This window comes from Ursus americanus, chromosome 30 (assembly GCF_024610735.1).
Source record: "Ursus americanus isolate L20-20 chromosome 30, mUrsAme1.1.p, whole genome shotgun sequence".
Taxonomy (NCBI): domain Eukaryota; kingdom Metazoa; phylum Chordata; class Mammalia; order Carnivora; family Ursidae; genus Ursus; species Ursus americanus.
In genome coordinates, this window is record NC_142156.1 from 23,709,895 (window position 1) to 23,732,865 (window position 22,971).

At 57.6% G+C, this 22,971-nt stretch overlaps 1 protein-coding gene across 1 annotated transcript in view; it reads right to left on the reverse strand.

Annotated features, from left to right (window-relative positions):
- RIMBP2 (RIMS binding protein 2) overlaps positions 1-22,971 on the reverse strand; it is an 88,416-nt gene that overhangs the window by 59,684 nt on the left and 5,761 nt on the right. Inside the window, exons 2-4 of the mRNA XM_045779254.2 lie at positions 21,785-21,907; positions 8,054-8,158; positions 322-372 (exon numbers count right to left, since the gene is read on the reverse strand). Coding sequence (XP_045635210.2) covers positions 322-372; positions 8,054-8,155 — 153 coding nt within the window. The 5' untranslated portion in view covers positions 8,156-8,158; positions 21,785-21,907. The remainder of the gene's footprint in view (positions 1-321; positions 373-8,053; positions 8,159-21,784; positions 21,908-22,971) is intronic.

Genomic DNA, 22,971 nt, shown 5'->3' on the forward strand with positions numbered 1-22,971 from the left:
AATGCTCCACCCACACCCTCGCTTTCTCCTCATCCCCCTGTGAGAGCGCAGCTTCCTCCTCCTTGCGTGCCCCCCAGAGGAGCCTGCGGGGGACAGTGGGTCGTGTGGGAGGTCCCCAGCTCCACGGTGGGCTGTGTGACTGCGGGGACATGCCTTCCCCTCTCTGTGTGGTCGCTGTGCTGATAGGCACAGCGGTGGGTGAGCAGTGCCAGTGGCTGGTGCGCAGCAGGCGCCCATGAGTGCCCCCCACTTCCGTGAGGTGTGAAAACAGCTCCGACCTCTCCCACCCCTGAAGCCGGCGGGCGAGGGGCCAGCACTTACCTCTAGCAGCCGCACGGCACCTTCATGTTCCTTCTTAGCTTCAACCTGAGCCTTTTTTATGAGAAAAAGAGGGAAGAGTAGATATTTAAAGCAGGGGAAAGAGAAGAGAATCAGATGAATGTCTGAATTATCGGGGGGGGGGGGGGTCACCCATTTTTACTCCCTAAGAAGCACCCCGTCTGAGCATCTAGACCCGTTCTCATTCCTCTCCCCTCCAGGCAAACACGGAATGAGTGCCGGCCGGCTGGGGTGCTCTTTGTCAAAACAGGAAGTGTGCCCTGATCTGCAGTAAGGGGACGGGCCAGTGGGAGGCCCTGCTCCTCGGGAGAGAGGCAGTCACACCAGAAGCGGCTGGACCCAGGAGAGCAGGACAGTCCTTCCCGAAGCCTCAGGGATGGCAGGGATGGTGGGGGGAGCATCGTCTCCCCAGGTGCCATAGCTGCTGGGGAAACAAGAAGCCGCCATGCAGGCGTGACCCCCAGGAAGCTGAAGATCACCTGTGATCTCCCTGGGCCCCAAGAAGAGCCCGAGACAGGGGTCCCCGAGTATTGGGCAGGCTCTCAGCTGCTCAGCCTGTGGTGGAGGGCAGACCTCTTCCAATTACTTGAACCAAAACTATCTGCTCCAAAGAATAAGAAATGTTACCCGTTTCATCAAACCAGTGTCTCAGGATAGCCGCTGCCTCGGCCACGCGGTGAGTTCACACAAAACCGAAGCACAACGTTACCATCCCTCGGCACCCCAGACCCGAGGTCTGGCATCGCGACCTGCCTGTCTGCCTGGCATTTGTGGCTGCCTCTCCCGGGAAGAACCCCCATTGTGCTGGGGACCCGGCCCTCGTCCTGAGGGCACGAGAACAGCTCCGGGCTCTCAGTGGTTGGCTTACAGGTGGGCGTGCAGGCTGGCTACAGCTCTGCCTGGAGATGCTGGGGGAGATGGGACAGACACTCCTTGCCTACTGGACCCGAGCCTGAGTGGAAGGCAGTTTGGAGCACCGCAGCCATTCTGCCACCATGAGGGACGAGGCTGGAGCTGCTGGCAGCCTCCCCTGAAAATCAAAAGTGAAGCCAATGCAGCAGAGGAGCACAAAGGCAGGAGACGGCTGGATCCAGCCGTGTCTGAAGCCCACTTCAGTTGTGTGCACCACTCAAATTCCCTTTTGCTGTTTTCTGTCCCTTGAAACCAAGCGTCCTAATGAACGCAATCATCAGCTGTTGGAGAATACGCCACTTCCCACTTTAGGGCTGGAGGCATAGGACCAAGACGCCGAGAAGCCGGTTTGTGGGGAGCTTTATCTCCAACACCGCAGGACACCTGCCTCTGAGAATTTCAAGCACTTGTGAAGGATCCATATGTTCCCCTGAGATTTACATGGAGAATTTTCAGTTGTAGAGGAACATGGCCTCTAGGAGCCAGGACAATAAGTAGGGATGGGCTACCCAACGTCACAAAGAAGCCAGTGGGCATTATCTTCACAGCCTCCCGGGACGAGGTGGGAGCCCAGTGTCCCCAGCATGGCCAACACTGGGGGGCGGCCTGAGATCCCTGCACGGTTCACCCCCACGCGTCCCGTGGGCATGTATCTCCATGGAGGGCTTCGAGAGCCAGGGAAGTGATGGGACCCCAGATCATCAAAGCATTCTTGAATTCAGCACAACCTTCAAGTGCTTAAAATCGTCCCTTTCAAAGCTGAAACGAGAGCAACGATAAATAACAAAACGGGGCGGTGGGGGGGGGGGGGAGACAGCCATCCGGAGGACGTACAGGGATTATATAAATAACATCACCATTGAGCCACTTGAGTCAAAGATAGTTTCCAACTGGCAGGATAAAAAACAACAAAAACCCCAAAGAGAGCTATGAAAACGCCGCCAAGTCCGCGGTAATGACTTGGTTTCCGGCTTCAAGAGAGAATTGGGAGCTGGTTTTCACAGGCTACTTGCAAGAGGGGCCATTTGGGCAATCAGAATAGATTGTTAAAATTAACAGTTCGAATTGGCAGCACTGAATTCTTGCAACATGGAAGCAACAGCTTACACGAAGCTCATTTGGGGGCCACGGCCAACTCGTGGGGGAGCTGTGCCCTTCACACAGGCACGATGTCCCACAGAGCACAATGACATGTGGAGGGACCGTAGGGCCCTGCTGTCAGAGGAAGGGGGCGGTCATCCGAGGCACTGGGCATCCAGGGCAGTGGGCTACCACGTGTGGTGGTTTCCGGGGAGGCACAGAAGTGCAGACATGCTGGACTCAGCATCAAGGTCTGGACACTCGGCTGGGATGGATCGCATACCCAACGCTCAGTCTCCTTGGCGACTGGGGGATGGGGCGCGGATGCTGGTAAGGATGCAATGGGGTGAGGGCATCATGGGTGCTCTGCGGAAAGGGGCCAGCAGCTCTGCGGGCTGGGGCAGCAAGGAGCCTCCCATCAGTGCGGAGAGAGCTGCTGACCGGACACCAGGCCTGCAGGCGTGTGCGGCAGGAGCGCTTGGGACTGGGGCAGATGTTCCACTGGATGACCGCAGGGGTCAGTCCGTGACCCCCTGCCGGCCACGCACAACAGCGAGATGCCAAACACCCATCCTCAAAACAAAGGCAAAGCGCCAATCTTGACTCGTGTGGTGGGCTCGGCTCCTCTAACCTCCCACGTCCGTGACAGCCCCGACCCTGAAAGCCATCACTTCACACGTGGGAGGAGTTCTGAGCCACAGCAAACTCGGTCAGGTCTGCAGATGAATTTCAAATTTGGGAAAACCCTTAGATGATCACCACGGCGACTGTAACTAGGCAAGAATGTAGCTTCCTCGGGAAACAAAGTCTGAAGCCGGGAAGCAGCTGGGCTCTGGAAGCCGGTCACCCGGAGAGGAGGCACCAGGGCCTGGGTGCCCACGGGTCATGGGGAGGATGGAGCCATGGCTCAGTGACTCCTTCAACAGGCACTAGAATTCATCACAGGTTCCTGACACCAGCCATGCGTCCATCAATGGCCGCTCACCCTCCTCTCCTTCCTTGTCCAGGGATCTCGGCGCCTCATTGTGTTTGCCGAGCACCTGCTACATGTCGGGCCGCGTCCTCTGAGTGCACACACTGCTCTCTGGAGACCAACCACAGGCCAGCAGATGAGCCAACGGCACCACCCGCGGCATGGTGTGCCAGAGGGCGCAGGAGCAGGGGGTGGAGCCCATTCGAGGCCGGGTGGCAGGGCAGGCATCTCAGTGACAAAAGCAAGCCAGCTCTGCCATTATCAGGGGACCAGGCATCCTGGGCAAAGATCCAAGAGGAGGCAGATTTGGTGTGGTCGAAGAACAGAGGCCAGGGCGGCAGGAGAGGAGGAGGCAGGGAGGCCGAGGCTCAGAGTCGGCCAGCAAGCATCCCGGGCACCCAGCCCAGGATTTTCCACACTCAGAATAAATGTTCACCATGTCCGGGGCCTCCTCTCATGCTGCCTCACTCGGTGCTACACCACCAGCCACTGGGAATCGCCGACGTAGGGGCCGACCTGAGTGTCGAATGAATGAAAGCAAGGATTCTGGACTGAACCCCTGGCTCCCCGATTTCCAGGGAGCAGGGGTCCCACGGGACAGCCGGCAGCTGTGGACCGTAGATAGGACAGCGCCCTGCTCGGCTGCCTTCTGTATTTTAGACTCTGCCTCCACGGGCTGCCCGAGCTACTGGTCGGCTGGACAGCCTCATCTTCCCTGATTTCTGTTACAGCACCCCAGGCATTTTGAACTTTTCTTCTTTCCTTAATTCAACAAACATTTCCACTTGCTTCTCCCAGGCACCATCTTGGGCAGAGGGATGAGCTTCCAGGGAGAGAGAGGCTCCCAGAGAAGGTTCGGGCCCGGGTCCCTGACAGCGGATGGGTGAGGCCCGTGCTTCCCCCGGGTGGCCAGAGGTGAGGCAGAAGTGTGCAGGAACCGCTACTTAGAGGGAAAGTAAACCCCTGCCTTCCCTGACACCTGTGTGCATCAGGAAAAAGGGACCCCGCGGGCTCCAGGACGCAGACCGTCCAACAAAGCACAGACGGGTGTAAAGGGAACTCCCAGGACGCGGGCGAAGGGGATTCCAGGCCCAGCTCTGCACCCTCAGGGGAAACCAGGGCGGGCGACGAAGGCCAGGGCTCTGGGCAGGAGTCTCCAGGGAAATGGAGGTAAAGCCTCCCCGTGCTTGGCCACCTTGAGAGGAATTTTGCGGCTCTGCTGGGGAGTTTGGGAGTAAGGAAGTGATGGGGACCCAGAGACAAAGCAGACAAACAGAAAGAGCCATGAACTCCGGGGAACGGGAGACAAGAAGGTGTGGCTGAGGACGCCGTTCAGCTTGGACCTTGTGCCGGGGTGTCGCGTGGAAGGTTGGGTGAAAGAAGACGGCTCACAATCCAACGTAGAGAGCTCAGTGTGTCAGGAGCACACCCAGATGGTATTGAGACCCACGGGACCAGACGAGGTCGCCATGGGAGCCAGTGTAGACGGAGAGATGTGGCTTGAAGACTGAGTCTTGGGGAAAACCTATGATGTTTATCGGGGATGAGCTGCATGGGAGGAAATTACCGGAGAAGGTGGCGTCCTCGAAGCCTAGAGCAGAGAGAGGCTGACCACCCGAAACTGCTCTGGGTCTAAGAGAAAGAGGACAGAGGACCAGCCCTTGGCATGAGCGAGAGCCTCCTGTTGGCAAGATGAGGGTGGGGTCCCTCCGGAGGGGGTTCGAGAAGCCTGGGAGCTGTGGCCGGAGAGAACGGGCAGCTCTCAGAGACAACCACGCTGCTGTCTCATGGGACCCAGCGCCGGACCTCAGAGAGTTCTGGTACTTTTATTGTGGTAGGGGGACAAGGGCGAGACGTCGGTCAACCCTGAGCCTTACAGGGCAGCATCCTGGCCCAGTGGGTTCAGTGCAAACCCGGTTCACACTGCTCACTAGCCGACTGGCATCTGGCGGGTGACTCCATCACTCTGGGTTTAGTTTCGCGATTCGGAAATGGGAGGATGATAGGACCCACTTTGTAGGGTCGTGACGGGCTTGAAGCGAGAGCGTTCACATGAGAAATAGTCCCTGGCGCCCAGGAGGTACCGGCTTCTTTAGATGTGAGTTGTTCTTCCTTTGCCCTTCCTGACTCCCGCAGCGTGTCACCCCGCGACCTCCCGGCCCTAACGCCCCCTCCCCCATGCTGCTGCAGCCTGTCCCCAGGCCTGCGCAGCCCTGCAGTGTTTATGTGCACAGAAAGCGCCCCCATCCGCTTTTTCGCAGAAAATGGAAGCAAGGGACGATGGGTCACCTGAGAGCATCGCGGTGTCCACCAGGTGTCCCTCCATCTAGGATTCAGAGCCCTTCCTCCCCTCTCACGCACCTGCCGCTGGGCGTCCGCACACCCAGGACCACACCAGCTCGGCAACGCTTCCATCCAGCCCAGATCCATACCCACGATGTGTGAGGACCGGGAGGCCCGGAATCAGCCTGGACTTGCCCCTCCCCACATGCCCTCACCCTTGCCCTCCATCCATAGCCCCTGAGCAGATGGCTCCCTCTCCTGATCTGTCCTGGGATGTGTCCGCGTGTCCCCTCTGCAGCCACCCCAGGCTGAGACACCAGGCTTCCTAGCAGTGGGTAAGGGGCCTCCCCGCCCCTCCACAGACCAGCCCCCAGTGTGATGCTCAGGGGGTGTGCCTCAGACCCGGTTGCACCCCTGCTTCAGCCCCCAGCGGCTTCCCTTTCCCTTGGAACGAGATCGAGCTCGTCCCACGGCCTGCAGAGCACCCGGGGCTTGGTGCCACCCTCCTTGGGACGCATCTCCTGCCCACTGGGCTCGGCCTGCGTCCTTCCAAGGGCCTCCTTCCCCAGGCACCAGGGACCCGACGCTTGCACGACCTGCCGCTCACCTAAGCTTCAGCTGTCTTTGTGAACCGTCACTTCATTCTGTCCCTTCCCCGCATGGCGTCTGCGGGATCTGAACTCAGGTCACTCTCCCTCCATGTGGGCACAGGCCGTCTGCCCTGCCACTGGGCTCCCCTTCCGGAACAACCGGAGCCAACAGTTGTTGGATGAATGAACGAACGAACGAATGAATGAATGACCTCATCAGCAAGGGCAGCATGCTGGCCCTCCATGCTGGAAATCGAATGGAAATAGGAGCTCTGAAGAAATCGCCGATCTCCTTCCGCTCGAGGTTCAACCTTCCTCTGCGAATGCTTTGTTGAGAAGTCGGAGCTGTACGAAATCACCCCCGAGGCACAGTGGCTTTGCCACAGTTTCTGCTCCTCAGCTCCCGCCACGGATGAAGCATCCGTGTGTCCAAAACAGAGACCATGGCGGATGCAGGGAAGGGAGAAGGGAACCTGGACGAGGCGCAGAGAAGCCTGGGTAACAGAATTGGCTCTGGCACCCTTTCCTGGCATCCAATGCTTCGTAAATAAAACTCCAGGCTCCCGGAGAACGTGCTGCTGAGAACCATCGACCCGTCGTCCTCGGCACGAAGTTGTGTTCTGCGGGATTACTATCTGCCTGGGAGGCGCCGGGCCAGGGACGGGGCTTCTGGGGCCGCGGGGAGCGGGTGCAGGTGACGGGCGGCTGCGTCCGGGCACCGGAACCCGCTTCCACACGGCGGGCAAGGAGAAGAGCCGAATCTCTGGACCTCAGCAAGCAATATCCTTTCTGGATAACATCTAATGAAACGTTGCTTCTCACCGTGCCGGCCAACGTATTACGGCATGTGGCCCTGGGTCCTTTATTTCAAGAGCAGAGGCCTGGAGAGGCGGTGGGGTGGATGGAGGGCAGGGGAGGAGCTGCCCACTGCCCTCGGCCGGCCAGTCTCAGGAGCGCCCCCCACGGGCTGCCATGCACCTGTAGCCCAGACCAGAAAGGCTCTGGTTGCGGGGGCCCCCAGCTGTCCTCCAGGGAGGAGTGGCTCCAGGTGGGACTTGGGGCTTCCGGAAAGAAATGAGAACCACAGGCAGGACCCCAAGAGAGAGAGGAGAGGAAAACAGCTGGTGATGAACACGGGCCCAGGGGTGACGTTCTTAGCCCCCCAGCTCCACCACGGGTGCCACAGGGATGCGCCCCCGGAGCTGCTCACTCCTTCCCCTCATTTTCCCTCCTCCTCCTTGTTTCTTAGTCTCTGCCTCTCTTTCTTCTTTGTGTTCGTTCCCTCTCTCTCATGCTGAAAATATCACCCGGGGACTTGATCTGCACACTTACCAGCACATGATGGAATCTCCCCAGTTCAGCAGATATAAACCAAGATTATTCCTTTTAATGATGCCATCCTGGTCTGCAGTATGGATGCCCCACAATTTCTACCCCCGCCTTGGACAGGCGATCAGTTTAACCCAGTTCCCCACCCCCATCCCACCAGTACTGAAAAAGCCAACAAACCAAACCCCGAAGAACAGAGAAGACAAAGCCCAGGTCATGCCGGACCAGGTCCTGTGGTTCTTATAGCAATTTTTCTGGGATGGAAGGTTGCAGATGAAGACACACATGTGTGTTCAGTTGTGATCGATGCCGGCAGGGCTGAAGCCACTCAGCCTGCGGCGGCCACAGGAGCGAGCTGGTCCCCGCGAGCCCGCCAGCACCGCACACTGGAGCGTCCGCGTGTTTCCCTCGCGCACGGGACACGGGTGACTCAGGGGAGCTGGGCAGCACGGGGAGGCACAGACGCGGGGAAGGAGGAGAGACGCGGGTGCTCAGCCCCCAGCCCCCCTCCCTCCGCACCCCTGCCCCGGGCGCGCCCACTGCTCACCTTCTGCAGAAGGTCGATCTCCTGCTGTTTGGCGTGGAGGACAGCCAGGGCCTGCTCATGCTCTAGTTCCAGCTGCTGCCGCCGTTCTGCAGCCTCTCGCATGTGCTGCGGGGGGACAGGGCAGGGTCAGCGCGGGAGCCAGGAGTCCTATGCGGGGCCCGCAGGCCGCTCTGACTTTCCCCGCCCCCTCTCCCCCTCCCCGGGTCTTCCAGGGGGCAGTCCCCCCCCCTCCAGGGGGCCCTGATGCCAACAAGCTTTCCACCTCAAATTGCCTTGTCTCTTCAATGCCCCAAGCATTGACGGAACCACAGGTCCTCGTGCAAAGGCGAGCTCTCGCTCCTGTCCGTTCCCAGCCTCGTGCAAGCAACAACCCCAGGTTACGGATCCTTGCCTACATTCTAAGCCTTGTAGGGCGATTTACATCCTGCAATCCTCCCATTCATCTAGGAGGCAGGCACTATAAACCGAGGCACAGGGAAGTCTTCCTGGTGCATCACACAGCTGTCCTGGATTCGAGTCAGGCTCGAGGGAGCCTCCGAATCTCAGGCTTTGCAGCTGTCTGCTGGCACTCTGCTCCAGCCACACTGGACTCTCCCCGGCCACTGACCTTTGCAAGCATTCCCGGCAGGCGCTTGCAGGGACGGCACAGATAGCGCAGGGATAGTGGAGACGCACCTCCGGCATTTCGGGACAGCACAAGGCAGAGTGCAGCATTTACGAGCCACACGGCCTGGGTTCAAATCCCAGCGCTGAACTTGGGCCGGTGACTTAACCTCTCTGTGCTTCACCTTCTCCCCTGGGTTAATTATCCATTAGCATCATTAGCCATTTGTAAACGGTTATTAACAATACGCTAAATAATGCTGATTGCTGATTATGAACTGGCGCCTGCTCTGTGCGGTGTGCTGAACGTCTCACGAGGTGGAGTGGCGCCTATGAAGTCCTGTGTCACCCTTCACTCTGAGCCCACGGAGCCCCGTGCGTGTCACGCAGCTGACGCCCTGAGGCCGCTCCAGTGCGGGGCTCTCGTGTGGGGGAAGGGGGGAGGACCTTGGGGGTGAGCGGGGCGTCTTCCCGCAGGACAACAAGTGGCTTGGACCGCGGCACCCATGAGACGGTGGCGAAGAAGAGGCTGCGCTCCCACTTACGGGCACTCGCTGTGCACCCGGCACCCGCCAATGAGTGCACTGCCATGTCTGATGCCAGCAGCGGGATGCTGTGGTCACCGCTGGCCGTGGGCAACGGACCCGGGAAAGCCAAAGGACACAGTGCGGAAGCCTCTCCCCGGGTGGCAAGCCGACCCTTCCTGGCCTGAGGCCTCCTACTACGCGCCTTCTCCACCGTGAAATTCCGCGGCGGACAGATGGGCGGTTTCAGGCTCCGAGCGCCAACCTGGTTTGCATGAACAATTACGCAGCTGTCTAATTACACTATTGTTCCGGCTAATTTCTGAGCCTCTGTTTATTTTGGAAGTGGGCACTGCCGAAAGCAGCCCGGGTACTCTTTATTTAGCTTCGGGAAGGAAGTTATTAGTGGAAGGAGGAAACCATTTTCCTTACAAGAATTCATTAGGAACATGGACCGAACTCGGAGATGGTCCGAGCGTGCGGCTGCAGGCTTCGCGGCCACGGGGGCATCGTGGGGCAGCAGACCCTCCGTGGGCTCCTTGCCTTGATTTACGGGTCAGACAGATGAAAACCACTGGCTCTGAAATTTCTCGGGGCTGGTGCGCGGGTCGCTGTGGAGTGGTTGTCAGGAACACACACGTGTACAAACACGTGCCCCTCGTGCGGTAGGACGTTCGAGGCTGTGATGCCCTGGCGGGAGGACAGATTCGCGGGAGCTCGGACCACACCTGTCCCTTCAACACCGCCTCCCCCACCCCCCGCCCTGGCTGCTGCCTCTGCTGTCCTTCCCAGCAACACCGCTCCATTGGCGTCTCCACTGGCCGCGTCCACACCCTCACTTCTCGCTCTGCTGTCTGGCCTCTCCCACCACCCGGTGGACACCCCCTGCCTGCCTGACACCCCCCAGGAGGACGGGGGAGCAAGGGGCCGTCCAGCCCGCGGCTACCCCTTGCTCCAGGGACCCACCCCTTGGCACCTCTCCACCCGCGGTCACCCCTTGACAGGTGCGCTCCGCTCCTGTCCGGGAGCCCCACACCTGCCTGACTCCCCTCCTTCCCCGCTGCTCCCTTCCTCCTACACAGTCTCTTGACCCAGGCATGGCTGCTGCTCCACTTACACTCTTTCCTGGGCGGATATGCCGCATCACGGCTGTAGCTGCCATTTATAAACTCACGCTCCCAAATGAAATCCTTCTCTCTTTGCTGGTAGCCAACTGCACATTCACCCTCTCCACGTGGAGGGACAGGAGGAATCTCAAATTCAGCCTGTCCAAAACTGAGTTCTGGATTTTTCCCTCCCAAACCACTTCGTCCCCAGTTTGCCCATCTCAGCCATGACACCACCATCCACGCAGTTCCCCCTTGGTCCCCCATCCCTTCCCGCTGAACATCCAGAGTTTGCAAAGTGCTTCCGTGTATTCCGACATCTTCCGTATCTACCACCACCAGGCCAGCTGCTGTCCCCTCTGCCCTGGGCCATAACCACATGCACAGGTGGTCTTCCTGCTCCAACAGGTCCCCCCAGCGCGGCCAGGGGTGCGCTCTCCAGGAAAGAAGTCACCCCCACAGCTTTATGTGTCCACCCGACCGGGTAGGGGTGCCCAGGGAGCTGGGGAAGCATTATTTCTGGGTGCGTCTGGGAGGGTTTCCAGAAGACAATGGCATTTGGGTGGAAGAGGAAAGAAGTCGCCATCCCTACATGGGCCTCATCCACTCCACTGAGGACCCGAAGGACAAAAAGGTGGCAAAAGGGCCAGTTCACTCTCTCTGTCTGAACTGAGACACACCCATCCTCTCCTGCCCTGGGACACAAGTGCTCCTGGTTCTCAGGCTTTCAGACTCAGGTCAGGACTTACAATCAGCCCTCAAATCTCAGGCCTCAGACTCGGACAGAATTGTGAATAGCAGATCAAAACCTGAGCTGAGATCAGGAGTCGGACACTTAACTGACTGAGCCACCCAGGTGCCCTGAAGAGAGACTATGCTTGATGACATCATCTGAGCACCTTGATTCAGCCATACCTGAAGCCTAACCTATCTCTCGTATACCCCACTTTATCAACCAATGAATTTCCTCTGTTTTTCTTCAAACTATTTGACATAGGTTTCTATGAACTTTATCCCAAATTGTCCAAACTAAAATATTTTTCAACAGCATTTATGGCTGCCACAAAACGTAATTCCATAATGTCTCACATTATGCACTGAAATTTCATGACTTTTTATTCTTGCTTCTCAAAATAAAGAGACAGCTGGTGGATCATGACAGCTTTGGGGCTGTTTCAGCTCCCTGTTTGGGGTAAGAAACAGCCAGAGAGCCAAAGGAGCTTTCCAGAAGTAACTGACACCTTCTCGGCAGCAGAAAGAGTATAAACTGGAGATCAGGGAGGCAGGGGTGGGGTCAGCGTGCTTGGTTTCCCACAAGAGTCGTCATGTCAGGGGGCCTGGGCAGGCCTGGAAGACACCGGCTGCCATGTCTCTCCACCCGTCAGGAAAAGAAGTCCTAAGCTCAAAGTCACTGGCAGGAGATGACCTTAGCCATGGGGTACCCATGGTGTGTGGAGCTGGAGACCCAGGGGTCCAGCAATAGAACCAACCAAGGGGGTGTCCCTGGAACTCCAGGCGATGGCCAGCTCAGAGATTGCACACGGAGGCCACACTGCAACCCGTCAGCACTGGGGCCTTCCCCCCCAGGAGGGAGCCAGGGGACGAGCTCAGGGATCGGGTGGAAGGAAGGGGAGTGACATGGGAAACCACAAACCTGCAGGGGAGCTCCTGATCCCGCCTGTGGGGCCGCAGCAGCTCAGCCCTCCTCTGCTTACTGTAGATTGCACACCCACGTCCTTCTTGTCCCTGTAAGCAGGTTGCTGGTGTGGTCTTCCCAGCCCCGCACCTTGGCATCCTCAACCTCACCTAAGTGCGAGTCCTGGAAGGACAGTTGTGCTAAGTACTCGTACACACGACCCACTGAATCTTTGCAGCAACATCGGCAGCAGGCAGTATTTTTATTCCCGTTTATGGAGAAGGAAACTGAGGCCCAGAGAGGTTCTGTAACCTGCCCAAGGTTGCCAAGCCAGGAAATGACGAAGCGAGGACTTGAACGGAGGGAGCCCAGCTCCCTGACCTGTGCACACGTCCCTTCACTCTGTCATCTGCCTGCTGGGCGGGAGGCTTCCCGTGGGACCCTTCCTGTGCATGTGGGATGTGCTGATACGCAGCAGGCTTCCTGGAAGAGACCTTCTCATGCAGTGTCTTTGAGCCTCTCAGGCTGCGAGACACACTCCGTCCTCGGACACAAGACGGGGTGCGTGCCACGTGACCGGGGCAATAAAGAGCAGCCTGCATTTCTCCTGGGAGGCCATTCACATCGTCATTCCTATGGTTTCCTCAAGTCGTCCTGATGCCCACTGTCCCTGGGCACGCTTGGGACCCACAGGTTCTCACGGAGAGCCTGAAAACCCCTGGCTTTCACCCAAACACAAAAGCCCACCACATTCCTAATATTCGGCTTTGCTTCCCTTTACACATGGCTTCCCGATTCCAAGGGCACATGCCCCGTTTCAGAGGAATGTTTCACGTCTGAGAAGTACTAAGAATTACGCACCACAGCCAGAAACGTCCGTCTGAAACACTCTGCCTGGGCCAGATTTATTTTTAAAGCGGTGATATTTATAGCTGGATGTCGACATCCACACCAGCATTTCAGCGGCCGCAAATGAGGCCGCTTCCCAGGAACGCGCGCACGTTAGAGGGCACACGTGCATTCTCCTCTCGATGTTAGAGCAAAGGGGGGTGTGTCTCCTGCTTCTGATCCCGCCTGTCTGAGTGAAGAAATTCAGGAGAACATAACCTCCCTTAATAGGAGCTGCTGGTGACGCGTTTAATGCTGCATTCGTGGGCTTTGGTACGCGCTGTGGCAACGGCGAAGCCTTCCACGCAACATCTGGTGGAAGGAGCCCCGGCCCTGACTGAGCTCATGTCTTCCAACGTGAGGAAGACGAGGCATTTCCAGGTGTTTGTTTGTCTTCTGTGTCCTGTGACTTCCTGTCCCATCTATGCAAGCCAGATTCATTCATGACGAGAACCGGCAAGCAAACGGAGCTGTGTGCATTCTGAAAGCAGAAACACAGCTTTGCCAGAGTCTTAGTTTCTCATGCTGCAAAAAATTAGGAAGCGGGGAGCCCCTTTGACAATATCTGGGAGCTTCCCTGACTCCCGATTTGTCCATAGTCCCGTGGACTGGCCCTGGCTCCCCACCGGCCCCCAGTGGAGCTGGAGGCCCAGGGACGGGGCGCTCAGCCTGTGTGGTCAGTCCGACCCCTTCTCCTGGAGCCGGGTGGGCCCAGGCGGTGGCGGGGTAGAGGGTACGGTCAGCCAGACAGGGCTCACGGGCCGTTCCCGCCCTTCCTGGGCCCCAGCATGCTCGTCTGTGAAAAGGAGGAAGAAGCCCGCCTTCCCAAGGTTGTCGCGAGGACCAGAGGAAATACTAGATTCAAGGAGACCTGCCCCGAGTTATGTTTAATGCAATTATTGGTGAGTTCCAAGTGTGCCACCTTATTATCTGTTTTCCGTGTTCTCTGTCCTCCTTGCTCTAGCTCCCCTTGCCTGCCTTCTTTTGCATTGTCTGAATGGTTTTTAGCATTTCCTTTTCGTGTATCTACTGAATGCTAGGCTATAAATTTTCATCTAATTTTTAGTGGTTGCCCCAGGGATCTCAATACACGTTTAATTTAAATAATCTACTCAGAATTGTAGTTGCCTCTCCAAGTGCAATACAGAAACATGAGCACGGCTCGGTATCTTCACTTTGCTCTTTATGTAGTGGTTGTCGTGGGTACGATTACATGTATACATGCCAAAACCCACGGGGAAGCGCTCAGTGATGAGAGTCTTGACTCACAAACAGATGAGCCCTGGGGAGGTGACTGTGAGAGGAGGTTTTGGGGATGAGTACAAACTGGTTAGAAGCGGGATGAGCAGGGCATTCTATGAGGAGGGGATTGTGTGTGCAAAGGTCCTGTGGTAGTAGGGACCAAGGCTGGTGCCAGGGTGAAGGAAGGCTGGTGTGACCAGGGACAGGAATGGGATGGCCAGGACGAGGGAGAAGGAATTGCATGTCTCTGGATGCAGCAGCTGGGTGGGCAGGGAAACGGGGAAGCAATGAGACTCGGGTTTTATTTCAGGGACTGTGGGCTTGGGCTGAAATGCGGTTAACTTCCTGGACACGTGCTTTCATGTATCCAAACATCGTTACGGGACACTTATTCTGTGCCAGATGCTTGGATGCTTGCAATAGAATAATGAACAACTGAAAGATTATTTTTGCTCTTGTGAAGCTTACATTCCAGGGGGTGGGGGGATGCAGGAAATAAGCCAGCTATCTAGCAAGTGAATGAGTTTCAGGGACCGATAAAGGATGATGGAGAGGCAGGGGGTGTGCAAAGGGAGAAGGACATAGTAGACACTCCACTCAAGCTGGTGAGGGAGGTGACATTGGGCCGAGAACGCCATGATGACAAGGAGCCTGTCAAGGAAAGTTTTGGGGAGAGCTCAGTGATGCGGGAGCCAGCTTGCTGTGTGCGTCTGTGGTGCAGGGGTGCATAGGAGGGTTTGGTAAGAGGTGCGGGAAAGGGGCAGGCCTGGAGCAGTGGACGCAGTCCCCCGCCCCCAGGATGACAGGTGGAAGCCCTCACGGGGGCACACATTTTGGCCACTAGGCGTGGTCCTGAGTCATTGGTCAGCGGCCGCAGGCTGACCCAAAGTACACCCTGTGCTTGTGTCTCCCAGCGAGGAGAGCGCTGCGGGCAACGTACAGGGCACGTCCTGGGGGCTCTACGTGTCTGCGTGGACTCCCGAAGTGAGCCCCCAGGGGAGGGTGCACACGCGCCACACGGGAATACACAGCGCTGGAACCCACAAAGGCCGTCCCGGAGCACCGCGCCCAGGCACCTGCCCCCCACCGTGCACCGGCCGCCCAAACGTTTCTTAACCTGGCAGAGGGGCCCCACATTCCACCGCTGTTTTTTCATCTTCCCAACGACTGTGAGGTTGAACGCCTAACACATACAGCAGCTCGGGTTTCTGATGGGCTGGCTCAGCATGCGGCAGAGAATGGCAACTCGACAGCCCTGCCCCAGGGAGACAGTTGCCAACGGCACGGGGAGGGGGTGAGGGTCTGAGTCTCCGAACGGGACCCGGTCCCACCTTCTGCCGGATGCAGAACAGGACGCATGTGTGTCCCCCAGTGCCAGCCAGCAATCCGCGGGCGCTCAGCCTCTTACAAAGTCTCTCCCCGCAGAGGTGGAGGCAGCCAGAGAACCTCTCAGAGCAGCAAATTTCCTGTTTCTGGCTGGGATCTGAACATGGAGATCACGCTATCGCTGCTTGGACCGGGCCCATCAAGGGTTTTGCTGGAGACGGAGCCCTTCGTATTATTCTCATGTTGCAGAAACCCCTGGAGGGCGTTCCTGGAGCCTGAGTATCAGAACATAGGGTGTTATACACAACTAATGAATCATCGAGCCTTACATCGGAAACCGGGGATGTACTGTATGGTGACTAACATAATATAATAAAAAATCATTAAAAAAAAAAAAAGAACATAGAAAACGAGCCACAAAACATTAACCACAGCGGAGCACGGCAGCAGGCGGGTCTGCATTTGGCGTCACAGGGCTGAATCTCCGTGCAGGTACCAGGGAAGGGAGGGGCGCAGGGACGGAGCCGCAGATAGAGGAAGATTAATTGTTCCTGGGAGAGTGACTTATTAATCCCAGACAAGCACTTGCTCATTAACACAAAACAAGCCTTTAGATTATCTACGTTTAAATGGACTAATCTGTTGATTATGAGAACAAAACCTGGTCCTGGACGTTTTTTTTCCCTTTTCCTTTGAATCACAAAATACAATATGCTAAGTTTAATTAATCGAGAACGTTTCTATGTACCGAGGTCAGACTTCCAGGCCCCGCACAAGGTGCAGTGCGTTCCGGTCCTGTTGCCGGAAGGGAGACGGACACGGGTTTGCCTGTAGCCTGCCGCTGGCCTCGCGCACGACAGACCAAGAGTTCTCAGGAATCTCAAGCAACAGGAGGGCCCCAGACAATCCACACAACACCCAGGCTCACTCCACAGTCTTGCTGGAGAGGCCTGCCATCAGGAGTGGGCCTCCCTTGTGGCCAGGTCTCACTCCATCCCATCTGCAGGGCCCTCTTTCCAGACAAGGTCACACTCACAGGCTCTGAGTGGACGCGAATGTGGGGGACGCTGTTCACCCCACCACGGCCATCCAGCAGCTTCCCTCCACGGCCACGGCCCCATCCCCAGGAGATGCCCCCAGGTTGCCAGGCTACGGTGGCCACACCTGCTGGCCCCTGTCTGCTTCACGGCCTCCGTCCACTGCATCCAGGCTGAGCTCTTTGGGGTGGGTCACTCTCCCATGCCAGGGCTCGCGTCCCGTCCTCAACTACAGACGGACGTCTGTTCCATCTGACAAACAGCACTGCCTTCCGGGCCCAGAGCAAGAAGACAGAGAAGACGGAGGCAGCTGTGCTTGCAGGGACGCGGTGACCGAGATGTCATAAATGACTCTTCTTTCCACGGAGCTGGTCTAACACTTGGGATCTAGGACGCCCTGAGCCCCAGAAAGCAGGAGGTCCGTGTGGCAGGCACTCAGAACTTCTTGCAGAATCCTTGAGTCCGAGATGCTGGAGGAGAAGACTGTCCAGCTTGCTCCGGGTAGATACCTGCGCCAGGACCGCTGGGCGCCGAGCCACGGAGGCTGGCATGGGGCCACACGCATGCTGGGAACCGTGAACGTGCCAGCGTTTCTCCTCGTGGAGACATTCCGTCCGTCTGTGCCAGAGAGGGGCAGCCCCTGATTTGCGGCTGTGTGTTTGCAGAGCACTTGTACCCCCGGAGAGGCAATCCTCCCTGACAAGCGTCCTCGGCCGCAGGCCCTCACCTGCCCAGTTATTCCCCACGACGCAGAGTGCCTCGGCAACGGCAGGCCTCTCGCTGGCTTGCCCTGAATTCACTCAGTTACTAATCTACTCCGTTGATGGATATTTGCCGCATGGCCACCATACGCCAGATTTTGTCCTAGACACCGGAACAGTCTGTCTCCAGGAGGCTGCATTTGGTAGGGAAAACAATACGCGAGTGAACAAACAAGCAAGATGGGTATATCTGAAGAGAATGGAGTTGGGCACTGTGGTGGGGATGGGCAGGATGGTGGTTCCTGTAGATGAGAGGGTTGGGAGAGGTATCGCCAAGGAAGTGACATGAGACCAAGACGGAGACAAAGAGCATTCCAACCCACAAGAGTGCAAAAGTCCTGGGGTGGAAACAGGTGTTGTATGTTCCAGAAAGAGAAGGCCGGCATGGCTAGGCACAGGGTGAGCGGGGGGCCCTGTGGTAAGAGCAGATTTTAATCTCTGGGCAATAAGAAGCAATTGCTAGGCGTAAGTAGCAATTTTATTTTACCAACGTGGCTGTGGCCGCAGTGTGGTGAACAGGGTCTAGGGGATAATTCAGGTAGGGCACATCGGAAGGCCTCTGTAAAGCCGAGCAGCTATTGTGAGCAGGTCACTCGTAAGTGGCTAGTTCCACTGGGCAGACTTAAGAGTATCCTGTGCCCGTCATTCAGCCCACATTTATTACGTGGCTTCTCTACGCCTGCATGAGCACTGGGCGTATATCGATATGCAGAAAAGTTATGGGACCTGCCCACAGGGCAATTGTTATCTCCTGGAGGGTGACTGGGACAAAAGCAATCAGACAACAGGCACAGCAAGTGCAAAGGCCCTGGGGTGGATGGAGCATGCCCGTGGGAAGGAAGGAGCCTTCAAGACCTGACCTTTCCTGGCTGCTATCCTCTTGTTTCCTAATTCTGCAACTCAGGCCCCTCACCGTTCCTCAGACGTGTTGGGCACCCACCCCGTCTCAGGCTTTGTGACTGCTCTGCACGCTCCCTGCACCCCTGCACCCAGGTCCCCGCCCAGACGTCACACCGTGAGGCCTTCCCCAAGCACCGCATCTGTCCCTGTACTTGTCACCACCTGACATGTGCATCATTAACTCGGTGTGACTCGAGGGCGCGGTCTCACTTTTGTCCAGCACCTGCAGTGTTCGGTGCATAATAGGTGCTCATTAAATACCATCGAAGGAACAAGGGTGTCCTTGCCGCGGGTTCCTCTGGGTCTCTCACAGGCCGATGGCGGCAGCCCTGAGAGGCATCCGAGGCCCTGGAAACCCGCGTCCTCCTCGAATCAGCATCGGGTCACACTCTCCCGGCTGTTTCAGTGCTGAGTTGACCTGGCAGCCCCTGCCATGGGGGAAAGGCCTCCGGAAGAACCGTGTGCTGATGGACTAGTGGCTCGCGTGACGCACTCAGACCATCGGGGAAAGTCGCAGGCGCCTTAAGCTACACTGAACTCTCAGTAGGATGACGACAGGCCCAGAGTGATACTCGGAAACAGAAAGGCCGACACACGAACGTGACCGATGCACTAATTATCAGTTGGGACGGACTCGGAACGCACGCGGGCGCGGCACGGGCTGTCCTCACACCTCATTAGCATAAAATGGCGTGCTGCGTTCGCGAGCCCCCTCCGCCCCCCTTCACTCGGGGCTTGGAAGACGGCGTCGGCTACGAGGCCATACCGGTCAGTCAGCTGTGACCGCCAGACACTCGAGCGACGAGACGCCGTGGTTGCCGCCTGACCATCACACTTGAACCCAAACGAACTGCTTCTGCCTCACGCATCATCCAGTAACTGAATGGAGCCACGTTCTGATGAGCAGTGGGACAGTCTCCAGAACGGGGACGGAGGCGTGTTCCACCCAGAGGAGCCCGTGGTCACAGTGCACCCCATCTCCAACACAAGGTGATCCTGACCCCCGACTCCCCAGTGCCGATGTTCTGCATCAGAGCAAAAACTTAGGCCCGACCCTCGACGCCACCCTCGGCACCTCCCCGGCTGTCACGCCCCTGTCGCTCGCTCTCCCCTGCACCCCCGTGGAAACCGCCCTTCCCCGTGTCTGCAGTGCGGCTCCTCATCGGTCTCCTGCTCCTCACGCTGGTCGCGGCATGGCCCCTGGAGTGACCCTTCACAAAGGGACAGCAGGTGCCATTCATCGCCGGTCAACACTCCCGTAGCATCTGCAGCGAGCCGACCACACCGTGCGCCCCGACTCTCAGTCCCCGCCTGAGTCCATCCAGAGCTTGGCGAGGGACCCCACAGCCCCCGTGGGCCAGACGCGATCCGCTACTGCGTCCCCGGCAACTTGCACGATTACGCGGTAATCAGGAGCTGGCGTAGTCTGCCAGAGAACGGAGCAACAAGGAACAAAGCCAGTCACCCTGCCAAAGCCATCAGACACCAGCCAGTAGCCATGGGAGCGTGGGGCAGGGGGCGGAGGGTGGGAGCCCAGAGAGGCCCGCACAGGGGTGAGGCTTCGGGTGGTGAGGGACTGGTCCCATGGAGGCTTGGGGGCGGCATTGGGATCCAATCTCTGTTGGAACGGTGCTGTTCTGGCTGCCATGTTCAATGTGACAGGCAGGTTAGGACAGCAGGGGGGCCTGGAGACCGAGAGAGGCAAGTGCTAGAACCCCAGGCCCTCACGGCTGCCCCATGTCCCTGTGGGGCCCTCACAGGCACTGACTTCTACTGATGGAGATAGCAGTGACCCTGATAGCTGCCCACCCAGTGCCACCCTTAGAAGCAGGGCCCCATGCTGTGGCCTCACGGGACGTGCCCATCCAGACCCCACACGCCACCCCCAGACCACAGTTTAGCTTCTTCACCTTGTAATTCCCAAAGTCCCCAAGCCCACGCCCTGCACAGGCTTCCTCCCCAGGCTGCCCCCCAAGGACAGATGACACCCTGGGGTGTTTGCCTCTAGACGGGGGGACAGCCAGAGAGGGGGGCCATTAGCAGGTACGAGGGACTGAACCTGGGCTCAAACCCAGGACGTCTACCGTATGCAAGGCCCTCATGCTCAGGTTCAACCCTGGAGCCAGACGGGAAGGGCAGTGGGCTCCACACTGCTGGTCAAGGTGCATGGCCCCCCACCCACTCCAGGTAGGAGGAGAGACTGGCCCAGCTCAGGCACCTGGTTTGCACTGATGGGAATTCACACCTCTGCCCACAGATAGGATCAGTGTGATTGCTCACCTCCTTCCAGTCGTCTCGGGTGGGGCAGGCTGAATTCCACCCCCCAAAGACGCCCACCTCCCGATCCCTGCAGCCTGTCATCATGTCACCTCACCCTGCAGGTGTGGTTAAATAAGGGCGCTGGGGGAGACTGTCCAGCGGGCCCCGCGTAACCACAGCATCCTTGTACGCAGGAGGCTGAGACGAGCGAAGACGCCACGTCTCCGGCTTTGCAGGTGGAGGCAGGGGCTGTGCGCAGCCTTAGAAGGTGGAAAAGACACAGAACGGAGTCCGTGCACAGCCCCAGACAGGAGCACGCTGCACACACCCTGATGTCAGCCGCCTGGCCCCCTGCACGGTGGGGGCCACAGTCCTGCTGTTTCAGGCTGCGGCAATCCATGCGGTTTCCCAGCCCAGCCACCACCAATTCACCCCCAACACCCATGCCGTCCCGAGCACGGAGGGCAGGGCCGGATGGATGCACTTTGTGCCTTCAGAGAATTCGGGAGGTCGTCTGTGCGCGGCGGAAATGCGTGATTACGCGGTAGGACCTCATTTCCGTTGGGCGCTGTTCTAAATCTAGAGCCAGTGGCGGACAGCAGAGAGGTCAGAGCCAGCCCGGGCCTTGCCTTCAGGGAAGTCGAGGCAGGCACGTACAGAGCAGGGATTTCGGAAAACTCACAAGAGTGTGTCATCAACAAATCCAGAACGTTCCATCAGCCCAAAAGAAAAGCAGTCGCTCCCCATTCCCACCTCACCCCAGTCCCCACCAGCCGTGAATCTGCCCCTCCGAGAGCCAACAGTTTCCCTCTGATGGGAAGACGGTCCCTTCTTGACGAGGGAGGTTGGTGGCTACTGTGCTCAGACCCTGTCGGTCCCACATGGAAGGACCAGAGGGGATGATTAATTTAGTCTCCCATGTTTAAAAAATAGTTCTACCCAATGAGAACTCATTCAGCTTAATTCTGCGCCATCAGCAGCAAATCAAGCCCCCATTAAATATTGACAGGGATCCCAGCTCCTCAGAAACGCACGAAGGGCCTCCAGCTCCCTGCACCCTGACAACGCAGCCCTCTGACTTAGCTGCTGTCTTTATAACAAAGGTGAGGGACAGCTGAACAGTCAAGAGGCTTGAGAAGCCCACACAGACACCCCGGGTCCTCAACGTGAGGACGCTCGGTTCCCACTCCGAGCCCCGCCCGCCGTCTCTCCTCAGCTGTGTTTAGCATCCTAAGAAATGGGAATGCATAAGTGGTTTCACGGGACCGCTTCCAGAAACATTCGAATTTTGTTATTTATTGCTTTTGATACCATCCAAAGGGTGAAAACAGCCCTGAGGGCCCTGAATTTGGGCAATGGCATCAAACAGTCTTAACCCCTCTCCGCTTTGCGGTCCCGCGCCCCCATCCCATGCTGGCCCTCAGGGACGCGGAGGCGTCCCCGTCCTACCTTTAGGACCTGTTCTAGGTTCTCCAGCTTGGCTTGAAGCTGATGCTTCTCCTTCACGGCCAAATCGCGTTCTCTGGTCACTACGGTGAGCACGTGGTAGAGCCGAGCACGCTCCGCTCTCACCTACAGGGAGCAAAGGCGGAGAGAGGGGCTGTTGACGGCACGCACGGCAGCGGCAGGGCGTCCGCCCCCAGCAGGCATCTACCACTTCCTCCTCGAGGTTTGTGGGAACCTTCCCCTCCCTCATCCTGGATCGTGGACTCCGTGGTGGGTCCAATCCCGCTGGCGTGAATGTGTGTGACCAATAAGCACACAGCACCCCTGCCTCCTCCCCCTCCCCCATCACAGCGACAGAGACTGGCTCCGGAACGGGACTGTGACCCGGGCCTATCAGCACAATCCCATCCCCTGGATATAGTGATTGGTGGGGAGGGACCCAAGACCCAGTGGCATCCATGGAGAATGAGATACTAGACTGGTAGAGAAGCCCGGGAAGAGACTTCCTCTTTCATACACTGGACTTGGAAAGTTGAGGACACAAGGCTGCAGCTGGAGCCATTGTGAGGGGATAAGCCATCTGAGAACAGAGCCAACAAGACGGACATAGAATCAAGAGAAGCAGGGGGAGAAGCAGGATCCTGAGGACATAATTTGAGCACCTAGATCAAGCTATGCCTGAAGCTAATCTTTTCCTTTCCAGTCACGCAGTCCAATAAATTCCCTCTGTTTGCTTACAGCAATCTGAATCATTTCCTGTCCCTTTGGACGGAGAACCCTAACACATACGAGTGCTACCCAAATTGCCCAGGATACTAATTCTTTTCTCTAAAAATTCCACTTTTGTCTTAAAAGTGGATAAAAATGGCGACAAGCTCTGTGTGCTTTAGGATGATGGATGTCCTAATAACCTCAGAAACCGCATGCACTCTCAGGCCACAGCTCCCGGGACCAGGTTTTGAACTTGGGTGGGAGGCGCCGCTAACTGTCCATCTCTCTCCTACGGCTTCTTTGAAAGCAGGGAGGACATGCGACAGATGAGGGAAGATACCTCGGTTCCTCCCCCACGTGTTTTTGCTGTGCGGCATATTTGAGCCCAACCACAGGCTTTTAATTTCTTCCCTCCTCCCAGATGTTACAACATGAATTACAGCTTCAATCGCAGACTACCACGGAGTCACAGCTCCAAA